The 17,204-nt window shown below is 35.0% G+C and overlaps 2 protein-coding genes across 2 annotated transcripts; both read left to right on the forward strand.

Annotated features, from left to right (window-relative positions):
- Positions 1-972: 972 nt before the first annotated feature.
- Positions 973-6,809, forward strand: LOC100377660 (uncharacterized). The gene is made up of 4 exons (XM_002731458.4): positions 973-1,634; positions 2,884-3,027; positions 5,143-5,251; positions 5,852-6,809. The coding sequence occupies exons 1-4, from the start codon at positions 1,000-1,002 to the stop codon at positions 5,978-5,980; spliced, it is 1,017 nt and encodes a 338-aa protein (XP_002731504.3). The 5' UTR covers positions 973-999; the 3' UTR covers positions 5,981-6,809.
- A 3,472-nt stretch (positions 6,810-10,281) lies between these two features.
- LOC100377957 (ileal sodium/bile acid cotransporter-like) lies at positions 10,282-15,530 on the forward strand. Its single transcript, XM_006812361.3, has 4 exons — positions 10,282-10,393; positions 11,293-11,733; positions 13,488-13,695; positions 14,748-15,530. Exons 2-4 carry the CDS (start codon positions 11,318-11,320, stop codon positions 15,243-15,245), a joined length of 1,122 nt encoding a protein of 373 aa, XP_006812424.2. The 5' UTR covers positions 10,282-10,393; positions 11,293-11,317; the 3' UTR covers positions 15,246-15,530.
- The last annotated feature ends 1,674 nt before the right edge of the window (positions 15,531-17,204 follow it).

Raw genomic sequence — 17,204 nt, forward strand, 5'->3', positions numbered from 1 at the left:
AAATCTTGGTGCATTCGATTTGCACGATGATTTGTTTGACTATAGAGTCTGTGGTTTGGAGTCATTCCCGAAACACGTAATCATTATCATGATCGGAGTTAGAAATCACACGAAATTAACAAAAAGTATGATATCAGAAACAATGTTTGCAAGCCGCTACCTGGAAAATTACAAACTTTCTGAAAACTTTCAGTTTGCATCACATCATTGTGACGAAATATTTCTTACACTAGATACCAGCCGATACCCCCACCCCCCCCCCGCTCATATGGAGTGCGTACAGTTGATCATAGTTCTTTGGCTCCTTGGTCCACTACTTTGTTTAGTAATTTGTAATTTCGTTAAAAGAGATTAAAAATAAGAAGTCACGTCACAGTCCATGGGCTATATCATTTGTTGAGGGGAAGCAGCTTACTAGTAGGATTGTGCACTCTAACACACAACCCATGGACCTAAAGTATTCGGGCAAGCGAAAAAAAACGACTATCAGAAAAATATATATTCATGTTCTTCACTTTTTTGGAGACATAATCATGGTTTTCATCTTTTCCTAATTATTACCCCCTTAAAACCAGCAACATGGGTTTCGCCAATCGCGCAACAATAAAATAACTTGAGACTAAAACCAAGAAGAGAGATTTGAAAGGACTTGGAGAGGAGATAGCGAAGAGAAGACGTAGTCACAGTCCCTCTGTCATAGTTGTGACTTTACGAACAGAGAGACCGCTTTGAAAATAACAATATTGATAGTTAAAATGTAATAGTTTGTTATGATAAGCTGATATCAATATTACCACTGTGTTAGCAAAACAATTAGCTATATTGTAATACTGCTGATAGGGTTGCTGCTTCGGTCACAGTAAATTATCTTGCCCATTCTTGGGGTCAGACTACGAGGGGGTGCCGACAAAGAAGTGTAAATAATAACCTATCCTGCTTCGTGTGAGATCTCGCGACACTGTTGCTAGTCACGTGATACAGGTCAAGCTTTAATTCAAAATGGCGCTAAATCTTGAGTGTGCTCAGTTTCTTGCGTTAAATTTCCGAGTGAGTTCTTGTATCTGTTTAGCGTTTTCGACCATGGCTGACGTCAATAAAATGACGGTGCCACAACTTAACAACTTCCTGCGTAAATTCGGTGTTTCATCGTCCAACTATAACAAGAATATTCTTCTTGCAATCGCTAAAACTTTGCATGATTTGGAACCCAAGGAAGACCATGATTTGTTACACCACTACCCTAAAAACGATGTCGCTACAAGACTTAGCAAACTTGGTTGCAATTTCACCGATCCTTTTAAATTACCTGGTTATTCTAGTTATTTCAGTAATGTTCCAGAATTCGGCTTGTCCGACGTGTTCAACTATTTAATGTGTCATCGACCCGATTATGACCGGAAGAAGCTTAGGGCCTACAAATCGTTCGAAGATTTCAAATTATGTTTCGACGGGCATGTGGTTGACCTGCAGTACACTGCGATTTCCGAAACAAGTTTACTTGGTTCTTTCAAAGCGAAGGTAAACCCTATGCTAAAAGATAAAACGTGTTTCGAAAAATGCAGTTATGACTTGTGGTTCTTGATGGAAAAGGAGATCTCTGAAGTCGTAGCTGCCTATTGCGAATGTCCTGGAGGGTGAGTTATGTCAGAGGACACCCTAAAGTGCGTTCCTGAGTTCTTGCACATATTTGCCTAAATAAATAAAATTAAATACCGGTATAAAATTGTATTTACGTATACTGAACAACATGTGTGCGATTATTGAAATCTAGAAGCTTAAAAAAGGAAGGCTGGAAAACCGTGTCTTTGGTGAAAGCTCGTCGGAATATACGGCATATTGAAGTAGTGTAGCTACATTCAGTGAGTATTCATCTAAGTATGCAACACTGTCACAAAGCACAATACTAGTAATAGAAAAGAAGGAAATCAAAAATAAAATAATTTATTGATTTATCATGAAATGAAAGATGTTTTTGAACAAAAAACATGCATGCGTAACTGAAAATGTAATATAACGAGAAGTATTTATCAAATATGTTTGTCCATTCCATAAACATGCAGACATTTGCATAATTAAAACCCAATATAAAACCTAATTTGTAATTAAGGTCTTCACAATAATTAAGTAGAAAATGAATTTAATTTCTAGTATATTTTGTCTGGCATGCGAAAACAAACCAGCTATAATAATACTTGGAAGCTTCTAGATCTCAATAATCGCACACATGCTGTTCAGTATGCGTAAATATAATTTTATACCGGTATTTAATTTAATTTTTTTTTATTCAGGCAAGAACGCAGGAGCGCAAGTCAATGACTGTCTTGATTTTTTGTTTAAACGTCGTGATCATTGCGCATGATCGGCATCTTAACTTAGCAGTAAATAGTTCACATACATTTAAAATGATTTTAATGTGCACTCCATGTATTTATTAAAACAACAAAATCATGTTTCCAATTACAGTCTATGTTTTAGAAATGCAAAATGTTTTTTAATTAATATGCATTTATGATTTATGTTGTTTGCATTGCTTCTACTCAAACCCATGAATTATCCAGTACTGTAGAATACTTTATTTTCACTTGGAATTTATTTTCGCTGAAGGGATGATTCTGTGAAAATAAAATCCAGCGAATGTACATTTTTTCTTTATTTTACATTAATCTCATCAAAAATCAATGAAAATAAATTCTAAGCAAAACGTCCAAAAAGCTTTTTCAGCGAAAATTAATTCCAGTGAAAATAAAGTATTACACAATATTTCACATTAGTTGTATAATTTGATTTGATATAATTCTCAATGTCGAATTCAGTGTGGTATTTCTATTGTCTTTGATTGTTGGTTGTGATTAATGACTTTTTTTCCTATATTGTGATTTCTAGAGCTGATGGTAAGTGTTGCCATGTAGCAGCAACACTCTATGAACTAGAAAAAAAAGTGTCTGATGGGCCTTGTCTGTGGGCAAAACGTCCTATGCAGCATGTTGAACCTGTAGCTGTTAACAATCATAAAACTCAAGTATCGTGGTGAGTTTCCTTTTTGTCACACTAGTTTCATTGAAATTTCATTCCTCTCTGTTATGATTTATCTGCAAAACACCTCTCATTGACCCCTATAAGCTTTGTGTTCAGTTCATGAGAAATCTTATTGCTAAATGCAAAATTTCTGCAGGAATGTAAATTTATAATGAAGTGCATGTCATTTTCATGCATGGCTGCATATCTAGAATAAATTTTCAACTTTTTTCAAACTATACTTGTATATTTTGCTCTATCAGCGTTCTCCACAAGGGGTTTTAGGTGGGCGGCCTGTCCATCAAGTTTTACTGCCGCCTAGTTACTCTCAACACTGGCCCACCAACATACATCCAGCTGAAATTATTTGTAAAAAGCTTGCATTGTTTTTCCCAAGCCTAAACAAAAGAGTAGTTGCCCAACACTTTATTTTGCTATTGTTTCAAGAGTCCAGATATAAACACTGATCACTGGAAGTCTGCAAGTAGTTATCAAGTGTATTCATGGCAATGTGTCAATCGCCTGAATTCATTGTTGCCATTTATTGCTCACAATACACAACTACAGTAATTTCAATTTACACCTGTATTTTTAGTAATTGTCTTCTGATCACGAAAGAAGGAAGTAAATATATATATATATGCGCAGAAAATAAACATAAATATATTAGCAGACTGCATGTAAACTCGAACAAAACTGAAAATTATAGCCTTATCTAGAAAATTAACTCGTATTTCATCGCGAAACAGCATGGAGAAAGCAAACTGATGACCTTTTTGCCTACCCCATTCAGCAACCGTCGGCCTCCCACTGCTTTTGGCGTTGTAACGATTTAGTATCTATGTTGCATGGGGGGAATTTGTGCATTCTGGGTGTTCGTGTACTGAAATTGGAAAGTGGTAAAAACATCAAACATGGCTGCCGGATTACTGTAGAATACATTATTTTAGTTGGAATTAATTTTCGCTGAAAAGGCTTTGTGGGTGTTTTGTTTGGAATTTGTTTTCACTGATTTTTGAAGTTGAATGTAAAATATAATATGGATTTTATTTTCACTGAAGCATTCCTTCAGCAAAAATAAATTGCAAGCGAAAATAAAGTATTTTACAGTAGTTTACCGCAAGTATTTGTGAATGAATACATATTTTACTAGTAGTTATCTTTTCCTTTTCACTTTATCGATTTTTTTTATGTTGAATCTTTCGAGAACATCGCAGATTCTTTAATTAAGCTGATTGATAGCATTTTTTCTTGAATTCCAAAACAACTCCGTGTGAAAACTTAACGTGTCGTAGCTGACCATACAAGTGTAAATGTACCATACCGATCGCCGGCACGGGCGAGTATTGATGCCACACAAAAAAAATGTTATGTTTTTATTTTGACAAATCACTCGTTTTGGCTTCGTGGACAAATCACCTCGTAAATTTTCTACATATAACTCAACTATGTTTTGTACTTGCTCTTCGCATGGAGGTATTTCGCATTTGGATCTTTGTGAGGAAAATACAGTACACATCTCGTGTTTCTGCTTCATACAATATAAATTTATGCAAATAAAATTCACAAATTATGAAGCATCCTGGACAATTTTTTTCAGAAAATTCCCCCATTTCTTAACGAGTATTTAGCTTATTTCTTCTAATAGCTATATTATACTCAATTTCTTGAAAATACTGTACATATTTTTTGTAAGCAATAAAATCTGGATTCTGATTATTATACTTACACGAATATGTGAAACACTCTGCAACTCCTTCTGTTTTATACCTCCATGCTCTGTTTTTTACCTCCATGCTCGAACGCGTTGCATTTTATGAACGCGGTATATTTTGAGAACTTACAAATCACCGATTTCAAACATTGCATAATGCTTGTAAATATTGATATTGACCAATCTGTATTTCTAAAGATTGTAACATGTTTCAATCAAATTAAAAAAAAATACAATAGTGAATAACTTGGTGTGTATTGCAGTTAATGACATAAATGCTAAAATGTTGTATGTAAATGATATGCAAATATGTGCTAATTTGACTGCCCACCAGCTATTGTGGGTTGTGGAGAACACTTTCTATTATGTATTATTGTCACATAATTGTGATTGACTTTTGGTTTGGTATTCAGCTATGAACAGATTGACACAGAGGATAGTGAATTTGATCCGAGACATCCAGATGATAGAGCACCTATTTCACAGTTAGAGCAAGATGAATTCATGAAAGGGCTTGCACAGGTGAGTCAATGTTGAATGATCCAGAGAAATAAAATAAAAAGATTGATAGTGAATTCATTTTTCACTATAAGTAAACAGATTGTCTTTTGTTGATGAGCAAGCAACCAACAGAAATATCGACTGTGCCTCGCACAAAACAATGAAATGCAGTTTGGTGTACATATTAAATAGATGTAAAAATTCTTGGTTTGTGTTTGAAAAAATGCATTCTTATGATCATATTTGCATATCTACTGGGTAAGAATTTAACATAGTGTAGAATACTTTATTTTTGCTATTTTCGCTGAAGGGATGATTCCGTGAAAATAAAATCCTGCGAATATACTTTTTTTCTTATATTTCACATTAAACTCATCAAAAATCAGTGAAAATAAATTCCAAGCAAAACTCCCAAAAAGCTTTTTCAGCGAAAATTAATTCCAGCGAAAATAAAGTATTCCATAGTACTTAACTATCAGAAAACAATGTGAAAAAAAAGTCAGGAGAGACAACAGTAACATTCGTTGTCCAGAACTGTCCCTGGCACAAAAAAAAAACAATGTGAAAAAAAAACTACATAATAATCCTATAGCAAAACATTGTCTTGTTTTTATATTATAGATAGCACCAGAAGCTGCAGTTCTATTACACCTGCCTCCATCTGAGTCAACCACAAATTCAAAGAAAGGCGTTGGTATAGTTACAAGAGTGAAGCAAAAACAAAACAAAAGAACTAAGAGAAGAAAATAATCGAATGAACTTGAAATGAGAGGACGGGAGAGGTTCATAGTTACCACTGGACTGTATTGGGAAGATATGAGCACCGTCTGTAGTTCAATTGCCAACCCATGATGATTTGCAAACCCAATATGGTGGAAATACATTTCTGTCCAATCTTCTTCTCGTTAACACAATTGTATCTCCGTCACAGTCAGCCTTCTGTTTTGTGTTACTACGAACAGCCATTTTCCGCAGCTATTTATTAATTTGACAATTTCATCACGGACTATGTTGTGCTAATAGTATTATTGATATAAAAAGTTGCATGTGATATACTGAAACTAAGAAGAAACAACATTGTGTTTACATATATAGCTCGGAAAGAAACATTGAACACTAATTTCACTCAAAAGGATTTCATAACATCTCCATTTATCTTTTTTCCTGGTTATTTCTGGCTAACTCAACAAAACATTTTATTCAGAGTCGGGTTGTAAAATGATTAAAGTAACTGGGTGACTTGAACATGACTGTTAACCAACATGGACTTGAAATTTGGGTGTGTTCGAATATGCGAGTGCCAGTGGTATGCAAAGCAGCTATGTGCGGTGATGATAAGTTCACGTATAGAACAGTGTGGAGTTTGACTTCTGTCTTATACTATACCACGGCATATACCACATATTTTGGGTTTTTCTATTTGGTTATGGACATCAAAAATATCCATGCACTTGTAATACAAATTATGATAAAATTGTTTAATTTTTTTTAAATTTATTAATACAATTTTAATACAGTTTTTGTATTTGTATTTCTGCCATTCTGTGCGAGTGAATTATGAATAAATAAAATCATAAAATTCAGGTGTTCATTAGCTTTAATTTCAGTTTTAAACCTTGTTTGTCAAAGTATAGTTAAAAAAAGCTTAACAATAGTTGTCATTGGTCAATTCATACTGAGTTTTTTTTTTTGAACTGAAGTCAAATCCCATCCCTTGTACAAATATACCAATGTTTTAGAAGTCTGTCACAGTACAAAAACTATGAACAGACACCGATAATTGAATGGTTTGTTAACCTTTCAATTTGCATCAACTTCACTTTGCTACAAAATCATTGATTAGTCAGCTGATTGGACTTGACCTTGCTTACAGAACCATACTAGTATTTGGTCATATTATCCAAAGTCAGCTTGTGTACATATGTTAATAAAATAAATGCGATCAATTTACTGATATTTACTATTTGGGGCAGCCACAGCTTGAAACAAAGTCTATTTAATTTATTTAGTTACAAGTCATATTTAAGACAGCTGTCCCAAATAGTAAATACCTGTAAATTGATCGCATTTATTTGAATGAATGCAAGCTGACTGTGTTATTATCCATAGATCCTGCGAAAACACCACAGCCACATTTCAACCTTTTTATCAATAAAGTTGCCAAAAAATGCCAGGTTTGAATAAAATAATTGTGATACACGTAATCAGTGATTGGTAAGAATTGTTATTACGGTAATAAAGGTATATCCCCAACGCTATTTTTTACATTTCAAGGTAAGAAATGGGTTGTTGAAATTGACCATTGCATAGATTTCAAGGCAACCATTCCATGGTTCTACTCCAGTTCTTTAGTTTTGCAATAAACAATTTGAAAATGTATATTCCAGGTAATAAATGGTACTTGTTCATTTTTGAGGCTTTGTCGTGTATTATGTTAGTTTCACTGATATCTCAAGAACGATATGTATTTGACTAAAAATGAACACATAGATGCTCTCGGCTAATGCACAGATTTGATTAGGTTTTGGTTTAAATCCATTCAGATTAATTAACCAATTTGCATATTGATTAGTAATTTGTTGGCTTTTCCACTGATATCTCATGTACTAATCATCACAATAAAACTTGGTACATAGATGTCATAGGACAATGCACAGACCTGATAAGTTTTGGGTTAATATCTGTGCATATTAATTACCTAATTTGCATGATTGATAAATTTTTGGCCTTTCCCCTGATAATTCAAGTACTTGTAACATTTCATTGAAACTTGGTACATAAATGTTCTAAGAAAAATCTGCATATTGATCATCCAATTTGCCTAATCAAGTAATAAAATAAAATTTGATACATTGATGGTCTGCACAGATCTTATTAGTTTTACATTAAAATCTGTGCATATTAATTACATGATTTGCATCATAATTAGTTTTCAGCTTTTCAATCAATCTGAAGTACCGTAAAGTCTGTATTAGAAGCCGCATCCCTAATAGAAATCGCACCCAATCTTTTTGTACAATTGAGAACCAAAAATTCATCATTTCTCATATGTGTAGATGCTCTAATATAAGCCACAATTCCTCTGTTGCTTTGTACCAATTTTAATAGAAGCCGCGGCTTCTAATACAGATTTTACAGTACCTATCTGATGCAGATAGATCTTGGTAAATAAATACTCTTAAAACAATCTAATTTGGGTTTTATATATATATCCATAATTACTCAATATGTATAATTTATTTTTTCGACTTTCCATCGATTTTTTCAAGAATTAATTTTTAGTACGTATGTTTCCTGAAACAATACACAGACTTAATTAGTTGGGGGTTTAAATATTTGCATAATAATAACCCATTTCTTTCAGAAACCAATTATTGCAATTCAGTAAGACTTTGTATACGAGTGCCTGAGAACAGTGCAATTCAACAATTAGTTGTGCATTGAAATTCAAGCTTACTAATTGCCAAAATTGCGCATTGTGTATAATCAAATTTCATTGAAATTTGGTTCATAGATGCTCTGAGTTAATCCACAGACATGAAAACATGCATATTATAAGCATAAATATATAGTATTATGAACTTCGATAATGTGGATCACATTATTTTCATGTTGTACATCTCAAATAACAGACAAATACTAATTGCAAGCTTCTTGTTTGGAAGGCTAATTATTATTAGTTTTTAAGACCAGGTCTAGATCCTTGTTGAATAAAATAAGAACTTTGTTTATGTTTGAGCTTAACAGGATTTTAGCAGGTGTGTGCACTGATTAAAGGTTCATTAGTGTGGTGGTTGACTTGTCTGTTTGTTGCCTTTGACAGTTGTTTACTGTGAAATACTAGTACTTTATTTTAGCTGGATTTAATTTTCGCTGAAAAGGCTCTTTGGGCGTTTTATATGGAATTTATTTTCACTGATTTTTGATGAGTTGAATGTGAAATATAGAAAAAGAAGTATATTCGCTGGTTTTTATTTTCACGGAATCATTCCTTCAGCGAAAATAGCGAAAATAAATTCCAAGCGAAAATAAAGTATTCTACAAATTTGAGCATGGGGACTATTATGGTGTCTATTGAGTTAGCAAACAGTATTAACTTTGAAGATTACGGCATGACTTAGCAAACACATGGAAACAAAGCTGACGTTTCTGTAATAGGATTCATATAAACTGCAGGTTCAAAGTCGGTATGAAACATAACAGAAAATGAAAACTTCGTACATAGTATGTTGTTAAAAATTAAAAGAAAGAAATATAACAAAAATATGACATAAACAAAACTGTTATTTCAACCCAAGGAAATCTGAAATTTGGGCAAGTGAGTGAACGAGCGTCCATGCGGTCACACGATTCGCGGTAACTGATCGGAATAATAGTGGTAATAGTTTATTTATATTTCATTTTGTGTACGATTGGAAAACAAAAACGTTCGGAAAGCATGAGGTTAAACGGAATGAATACTGTGTATGTGTCCATTTACAACACAAATTAATCACAAATAACAGCTTGCTATTCAATCTGATTAAAATAAGATCCTGGTTGGCTTAATTTTTTTTTTAATTTTTTTTTATATAATTACTATAATTATTATTTATTTATTTTAATTATTTACTATATTCGTGGCTTTCACGAACAAAACTGTTCTTGCAGCAAAATAATTGTAACGTTAAAAAATAATTAAAATAAATAATAATAATTATAGTAAATAATTAAAATAAATAATAATTATAGTGATTATATAAAAAAAAAATTAAGCCAACCAGGATCTTATTTTAATCAGATTGCTTGCTATTTAGACTTCTTGATCCGGTTATCTATGAAAACAAAAATAAACTTCATGTTGTAACTTGAATCAAAACACCAGCTGGCTGTGGTTTCCCAACGACCTACATTCTGCGTCCAGTTGAGGGACTGCGTTCCAGTTAACGAATTGCAGCGAAAGTGTGCAAAGGATTCTGGGCAATTTAGACTCGATTGACCTCGCGTGTATTGACCTGTCACCTACATAATATGCTAAGTGGTCCATGCATGTGCGTGCGCCGGTATATTACCGGCATCGCAAAACGTGATATCGCAACTGACGAGCTGACGCACAGCATGTTCGGATAGGCAGTAGGATAGCGTATTTTGCCAGAATAAGAAACCTACAAGCCCCGGGATTAGGTAAACATGCATTTGATCAGTTCGATACGTTCTTAGTTCAGTGTGTATTGGTTGTTCCGTGATTGTTGTTGTATGCTAATGAGCATTTTTTTTTTTGCCAATATGACCGGCAGTTAGTACATGTATTTTGTTGTACATGTATTTGTGTTCCATCGGGAAGTGTGTGCATGTTAGTGTTTCTAAATAATTTAACCTTTTATTTCAGCGACTAGATTTATTACACTAAGTGTAATATTAATACAAGCATACGTACAATGCACTCGTGGTTTATTTGTCTGTATAAAGTTCATTTCAAATTCAACCTTGGGTCATAGCACCCGGCTGATTGTGGCGTCAGCATTCTTCTCATTAAGTTACTATGTCCAGAGGCATATATTGCATAATATGTGGGTAGCACATCTGCCATACATACTAGTAATATTCGATGAAATGAGGGGGCGAACCGTTTGGTGAAGCGGGGAGGGGGGTATACGTGTGTGGCTTATAATAATATGCGTATCTGTGTGTTTTAAATGATTGTCACCTACCACTTACAATACCCTAAGTGTAGACTGTATGTGGGAGTTGATTTACGTCAAGGTTGCATTCAGAAAACATTTCAAATATCGGTCAGTTCATTCTGTATCCATGGAACCAAAAAAGTACGTTATAATTTATATTCTTTAGTACGGCGATGACTGTACGTACCTAGGGCACTGTGACAATTCTTCGGTTGTCGAGATGTATATCTAGAACAAACAGTTACAGTATAACAGGACATGTTGTAGGTGAAAAAATAACTAACTTTTTCTGCCACAATTGACGTGCTGAGACTTTGATTGCGCTCTGGCATGTCCATAGAAATAATAAAAAAAAAACGACATCGGTATTGCATTGTAACCCCGTGTTCCGCATTTCAGGTCAGTAAAAATCTGATGTTTTGACATGGAGGAAAGTGCCATCATGCTGCTGTCCAATATGACATCCGTACCGACGACTGTTGAAGCCAGTACTACTAAGCTGACAGACATGACGAACACTACGGCGTTACCCGAATCGTCCATCTCAGTTGAGGTTATCGTAGAACAGGTGCTTATTACTGTGACTATAATTGCCATTCAACTGGGAATGGGATGTGCTACTGATCATTTGGAACTACGTGATAACTTACGACGTCCGTGGGGAGTGGCTGCTGCAATCGTCACGCAATTTTTCTTAATGCCAGTTGTTGCCATGGCTTTTATTTATCTATTCGATCTATCGTATGGGTACGCCATCGGAACTATCATTATGGCGTCAAGTCCCGGTGGAGCACTTTCTAATGTGTTTTCGTATTGGTCTAAGAGTGACGTGTCGTTGAGGTGAGTGTTACGTCATTGGCCTAATCATAGACCCTCTAACATATTTTTAGAGGGTCTATGTCATAATCCATATATTAGGGCGTAGGTGAATGTGCTCGGGTAAATACTTGAATGTATAAAATCAAAACATACTTATTTCTCTAGTTATCACCCTTTAACGAATGGAACTCTGTGTATATGTGAAGACTTCAACGCATGAATAAAATATGTAATATAACAAAATATTTATATCATATGGTTCACGTTGAACAAGCATCTTTGCAAGTAATTATTTTAAAAATGGAACCTATTTGTCATAATCATATGCTTGAATAAAGAACAACACTTTTTTAGTTTCAGACAACATGACGCCCCTTCCAGTTTCAAACATATTTATTTTCGCCGTGAATTATTTGTAAAAATTGAGATACGCCCCTCGTATATAACTGCTGCTTACATATGTATACTCTTCTAAAATTAACAGACATCTATGATTTTCAATTGACCATGAGTTATGTTACGGTTGATATAAATTTATGAATGATTTATAATAACAAGGATATTAGCATTCTGATTGGTGGAGAAACACGAGGTTGGATGATGATACTTTTAGTCATACTACTTTTTGCCTCGTCACTATTGTTTAACACTAATAACAGTCTGTTCTAATGGTTTTTACCCATTCACTAGTGGAAAACTGTTTCAGAACTAGGCTGTTCTCACAGCACTGACTTGAACACAACGTTCCCCTTACTATTTAAAGGGCGGCAGTCGTCGCGCCGCGGCCTGTTCGATATGGGACTCATAGCGACTTATACAACGCGTGTAAAATACATTGTTTATTTAAATGAAATTCGAACACGTGCAGCGCGCGGACCACAGCGCTTTAAAGGGTACGCTTTTTAATCAGGATTCGAACCGAATATTGTCAGATCGACGAGCTATGTGAATGCATGGTTACTCTTGGGAGGTGGTTTGTGGTTGCAACATGTAGTTTACTATGATATATGATACTATTCCTGTAGGTCATTGGCCTATTGTCCTTATACAAGTTACGTAACACGTGTGACACACAACCCGCGATGACGCTGCAGAAAAAAACCTTCCAAATTCGCAGTAAAACTCGATTCTAGCAGGTCCCCAAAGAGGCCATTAATTGTCGGCAGTCACGTGTCCTCGCAGCCGTACTTTAACTATCACCAAATATACTACACTGGAACTTTTCTCGTTTCGATAAGCGAATATTTTGCATGTTTTGTTTTTTAAACAAGCGAGAAATTGTTCCTTGCTTGTTTTAGGAAAGTTTCTTCTTCGCAGCAATCATGCCGACAGGCAGATATTTATTCGCATTTGTTGAATGTATATTAGTCTGCTGTTGGCCTTACTTTTCTTTGTTTACAGTAAACTCATACTAATTACGGTACGTTTCAAATAGGAATTATATATTGTTCTTAGCGACAAGACGACCTTAGTTTGTTGCGGACTTTAACATAATGACACATACCAGAAATTCATCATGCGCATGTGCGATATTTGTGTTGAAAAACATTGATTTTCCCACAATCCTGTGCGCATTTCTGGGAAATACGAGTACGAGTTTTGACCTGGATGCGATGTGCACTAATTGTCACAAAAGAAATTAGTAACGTCTGCGAAACAGTCAAAGTCGCCATCTTTGTTGATATGAGACCCATATCTCGCACATGAGTGGCGCGACGACCATCGCCCTTTAATCTTGAGCCTACAATTGTTTATATTTTGTTCTCTCTTTCTAGTGTGTGTATGACGACATGTTCCTCGGCATTTGCCTTCGTGGCTCTACCCGCTCTGCTGTTACTGTTCAGTGAAATATTCGCAAGTGACGAGCCGATTAAAGTACCATTCAAAAGTGTCGCACTAACATTAACTATGATACTAGTGCCATCCGCACTGGGAGTATTTATTCGATATAAATCATTACGTGTTGCCGACGTCGTTGCTAAGGTAAATAACAAATAATTCTTTAGTTTCTTGTTACAAATGTACGCATTTGCCTTGCCTTGCCCGTAATGATTATAAAGTGGCGAGGTATAGCGTGACCATGTGTGCCGTCGATAATGAAGTCGTTGTCGTTGTCGTTGTTAACCCTGTCCACGATGACTCAACTAATGTTATTAATGTATAATCTAGGCTTACATAATGTTTTATGGCTGTCGTATATATGTTTGAGATACAGGTGAAAACTGTCTCATTTTGGCTTAAAAGTGTGTAATGTAATAAATGTGAGTGGTAACATTTGGTACGGGTGGACTGTGATCAATTTGGGCATACATTATACTGACAATTTAGCTGGGGGAGCTGTTTATATAGGTGATTATCAGTCGTCGACCAACAATTTTTGACTTCTTAAAAACTACCAGCTCAATTGCTTTGATATTTGCATGTGGTTACCTTGGGCGGTCCTCTGCCAGGTTTGTTCCTTTCTTGACAATATTTTCAATTCTCTACTTTTAGCAAATAATTTTGGTAAAAATGCTTTTGGGATTTCTTCTTGAAAACTACCAACTCATTTGTTTTTACACTTGGTAATGATAATAATTGCCATGGCAACAACTATATAAACTACAATGATTGGGATATGATTAGCAAGACCATTGTAGGAACAGTAACCACGACAAATAACTAACATGTCGTCGTACAGAACATATCAACTTTGTTTTAAAAGACGGTCACGTGTTCAATTAATATCAAACTAAGTGATCAAATCCTTTGTTTGCAATGCAACAAGCCTGACACTTTGGTTTTTCTTGACTGAACATATGATAGTAAAATAATACTTTCCAAGTGCAATAACCCATTTTTTATTTTCATATATGTAGTACAAATCAGTTAAAATTGGGGCTTTTATACATGTTGAGGGAAGGTGGTTCATGTCACACTCTATAAGAGACTATTTGATTAATGCAGTACATGTAGTATTAACTGATGAACAGATTAAATAATTTCATCAATAGTGTGAGTTATGACCAAGTATTTATTTATTTATTCATTTTCAGATATGTAGCGTGGCTGGAAGCATTGGAATTATCGCATTCATAATTGTCAAGTTTGTTAATTCTCCAGAAATCATAGCCGCTACGTATGAGCCTTACGTCATTAGCTTGGCTTTGCCGCCAATTGGGTTTTCGATAGGCTTCGGCTTAGCAGCTGTATTAAAACTGATTCCTTATAAACGAAGAGCAGTTGCCATAGAAACCGGCTATCAGAACGTGGGCCTTGCCTTGGCCATATTCACATTGTCATACCAAGACGATCCGGTTATTAACGAAATGCAGGCGATTCCAATATTTTATGCTTTGGCAAGTACAATGTATGCCCTCATCGCTATTGGATTATACAAACTATATTTAAGAAGGAAACAACGTGGAGTTTTTGATGAGAAAGTAGCTTTGCTCATAGAAGAAGACAACTACGATGGGAGAAATGGAATAAAGGATTTGTCCTATGGAAGCACTTCCGATGTGAAAGAAGTCTTTAAAGAACACGAGCCTTGAGAGGAAATACTAGTACTCTATTGGGCCGACATTATTTGCATTAAGACATTGTTTATGCATAAAAACTGGACCAGGGGCCTTTTGTTGCCTTTTAATTTAAAACTTGAAGTTGCATATCTGTGAGCAATCATTGATTCGTAGAAGTAACCCAATTCAGAACTTTATTTATTACGATGGCGACACGAATTTATTGTCCCGAAGTATGCCAATCGATAATTTTATAAATTCTATAAAAATGATTATATTTGTTAAGTGAGGTACAATAAAACAAAACTTTTTACCTTAGTGGATGATGCATTGTTATCGGATAGATGACCTAAATTTGTGTTTGGTGGCAATGTGGTTGTTCGGCTGTTTGCAAATAACTTGTACCTGGATATCTGGTGCAAGATACATACACATACATACACACACACACTCACCCACACACACTCACACACACACACATACATAAATCATGGAGGTATAATCTGTTTTTTACCTCCATGCATACATGTATATATGGCAGAGTGTGGAAGAAGTCTAATATGACAGAACCCCACACCCTCCCCATGGCTTTCGTTGCGTGTGGAAGTTCTTTTCACGAGTGAATGTGGTGTATCCTGCGGCCGTACTATCACGAGCGAAGCGAGAATACAGAATGCATACCACAGAATACACCGCATCTCCCGCATTTGGCTTTTATATGTAATAAATAATTAGTATCCTTAAAATGGTGCACTTCTGAGCTCTCTGAATAAGATGTGATCAGCTAATAGCAGTTCATTCAAATTCAACCTCGGTTGAAGTATACAGATATGTGACGCTGTTTGAACCTTCCATTCTGACGACCGACTCAATTTATTTGACCCCTATTTTTTTGGATATTTTACAATTCTAGCTGAGTGGATATGCACGTCCATAATGACCAATGTAGTGAAATGTGCATACTCTCCGCGTACGTGACTGTTTCATTGTATGTCTCATCTATGTTATTCGCCATGAAAACTTTGATGCATGCTACTTATAACCCTATAGAAACCAAATTAACCTTCCCCTAATATTAGACTCGATAAATGATGGCCCATTCCAATAATATTTATCCCAACACCCACAAATGATACTATACACAAACAAGTGTTGTTCAATTTGGAGAAATCTGTACTACATCGTCATAATCATTCGAATTTAGAATGATTATTAAAGAACCATCAACCTTATTTATGCTAGAAATCAGGGAAGCGATGACAGAAGCAGTTCTCGCAAGAATACAAGTATATTTGAATGCAGAAACAACATAATCGAATTAATGCATTGCAATGCCTTATCGGGTAAGTTAGAGCTGAGTGTGTATAGAATAGCATGTGGAACTTGTTTCCAATTTCATGTTAATGTCTTTACAAATTTGTACCTACTATATTAGGTTGATTTGCAACGTTATTAACATAATCATTGCTTTCAGTGTATACTAAATGAATCTTCATGCAGCATTTATTTAATTTGTACATAGTATCACAAAAATAACGGGCATTTAATGCAAATCTATGTTTGTAGCTGAACATTTCTGCCTTTCAAATATCAATCAAAGCATAGGCAAATTAGCACTGCCTCTAAATAAGCACAAGATATTTTATCAAAAGCTAGTATCTAAACAGCACTATCATCAAATGGGCATTTAATAGCGAGCCTATGCCATAACAGCGCAGATTGTTTTAGTGGCAGCTCAACAACTTTTTCAAATAAGCACAAATCAATGAACATAATCTGCATAACATCCAGTATTAGAAATACCGGACAATGATGTTATTCACTGCAATGAGTCGATGACAATCGCACAGTGACTGTGCTAAGCATGAAAATTGTATTTTGACACACAAGGGAAACTATTTCAATGAATCAATCTATCTACCATTCATAATTCAATGTATATTTCTGCACAATAAAACTGGTGGAGAATAAGAATATCAAATAAAAATTATA

The sequence above is a fragment of the Saccoglossus kowalevskii genome, chromosome 13, assembly GCF_978046115.1.
Source record: "Saccoglossus kowalevskii chromosome 13, keSacKowa6.1, whole genome shotgun sequence".
Classification (NCBI taxonomy): Eukaryota; Metazoa; Hemichordata; class Enteropneusta; family Harrimaniidae; genus Saccoglossus; species Saccoglossus kowalevskii.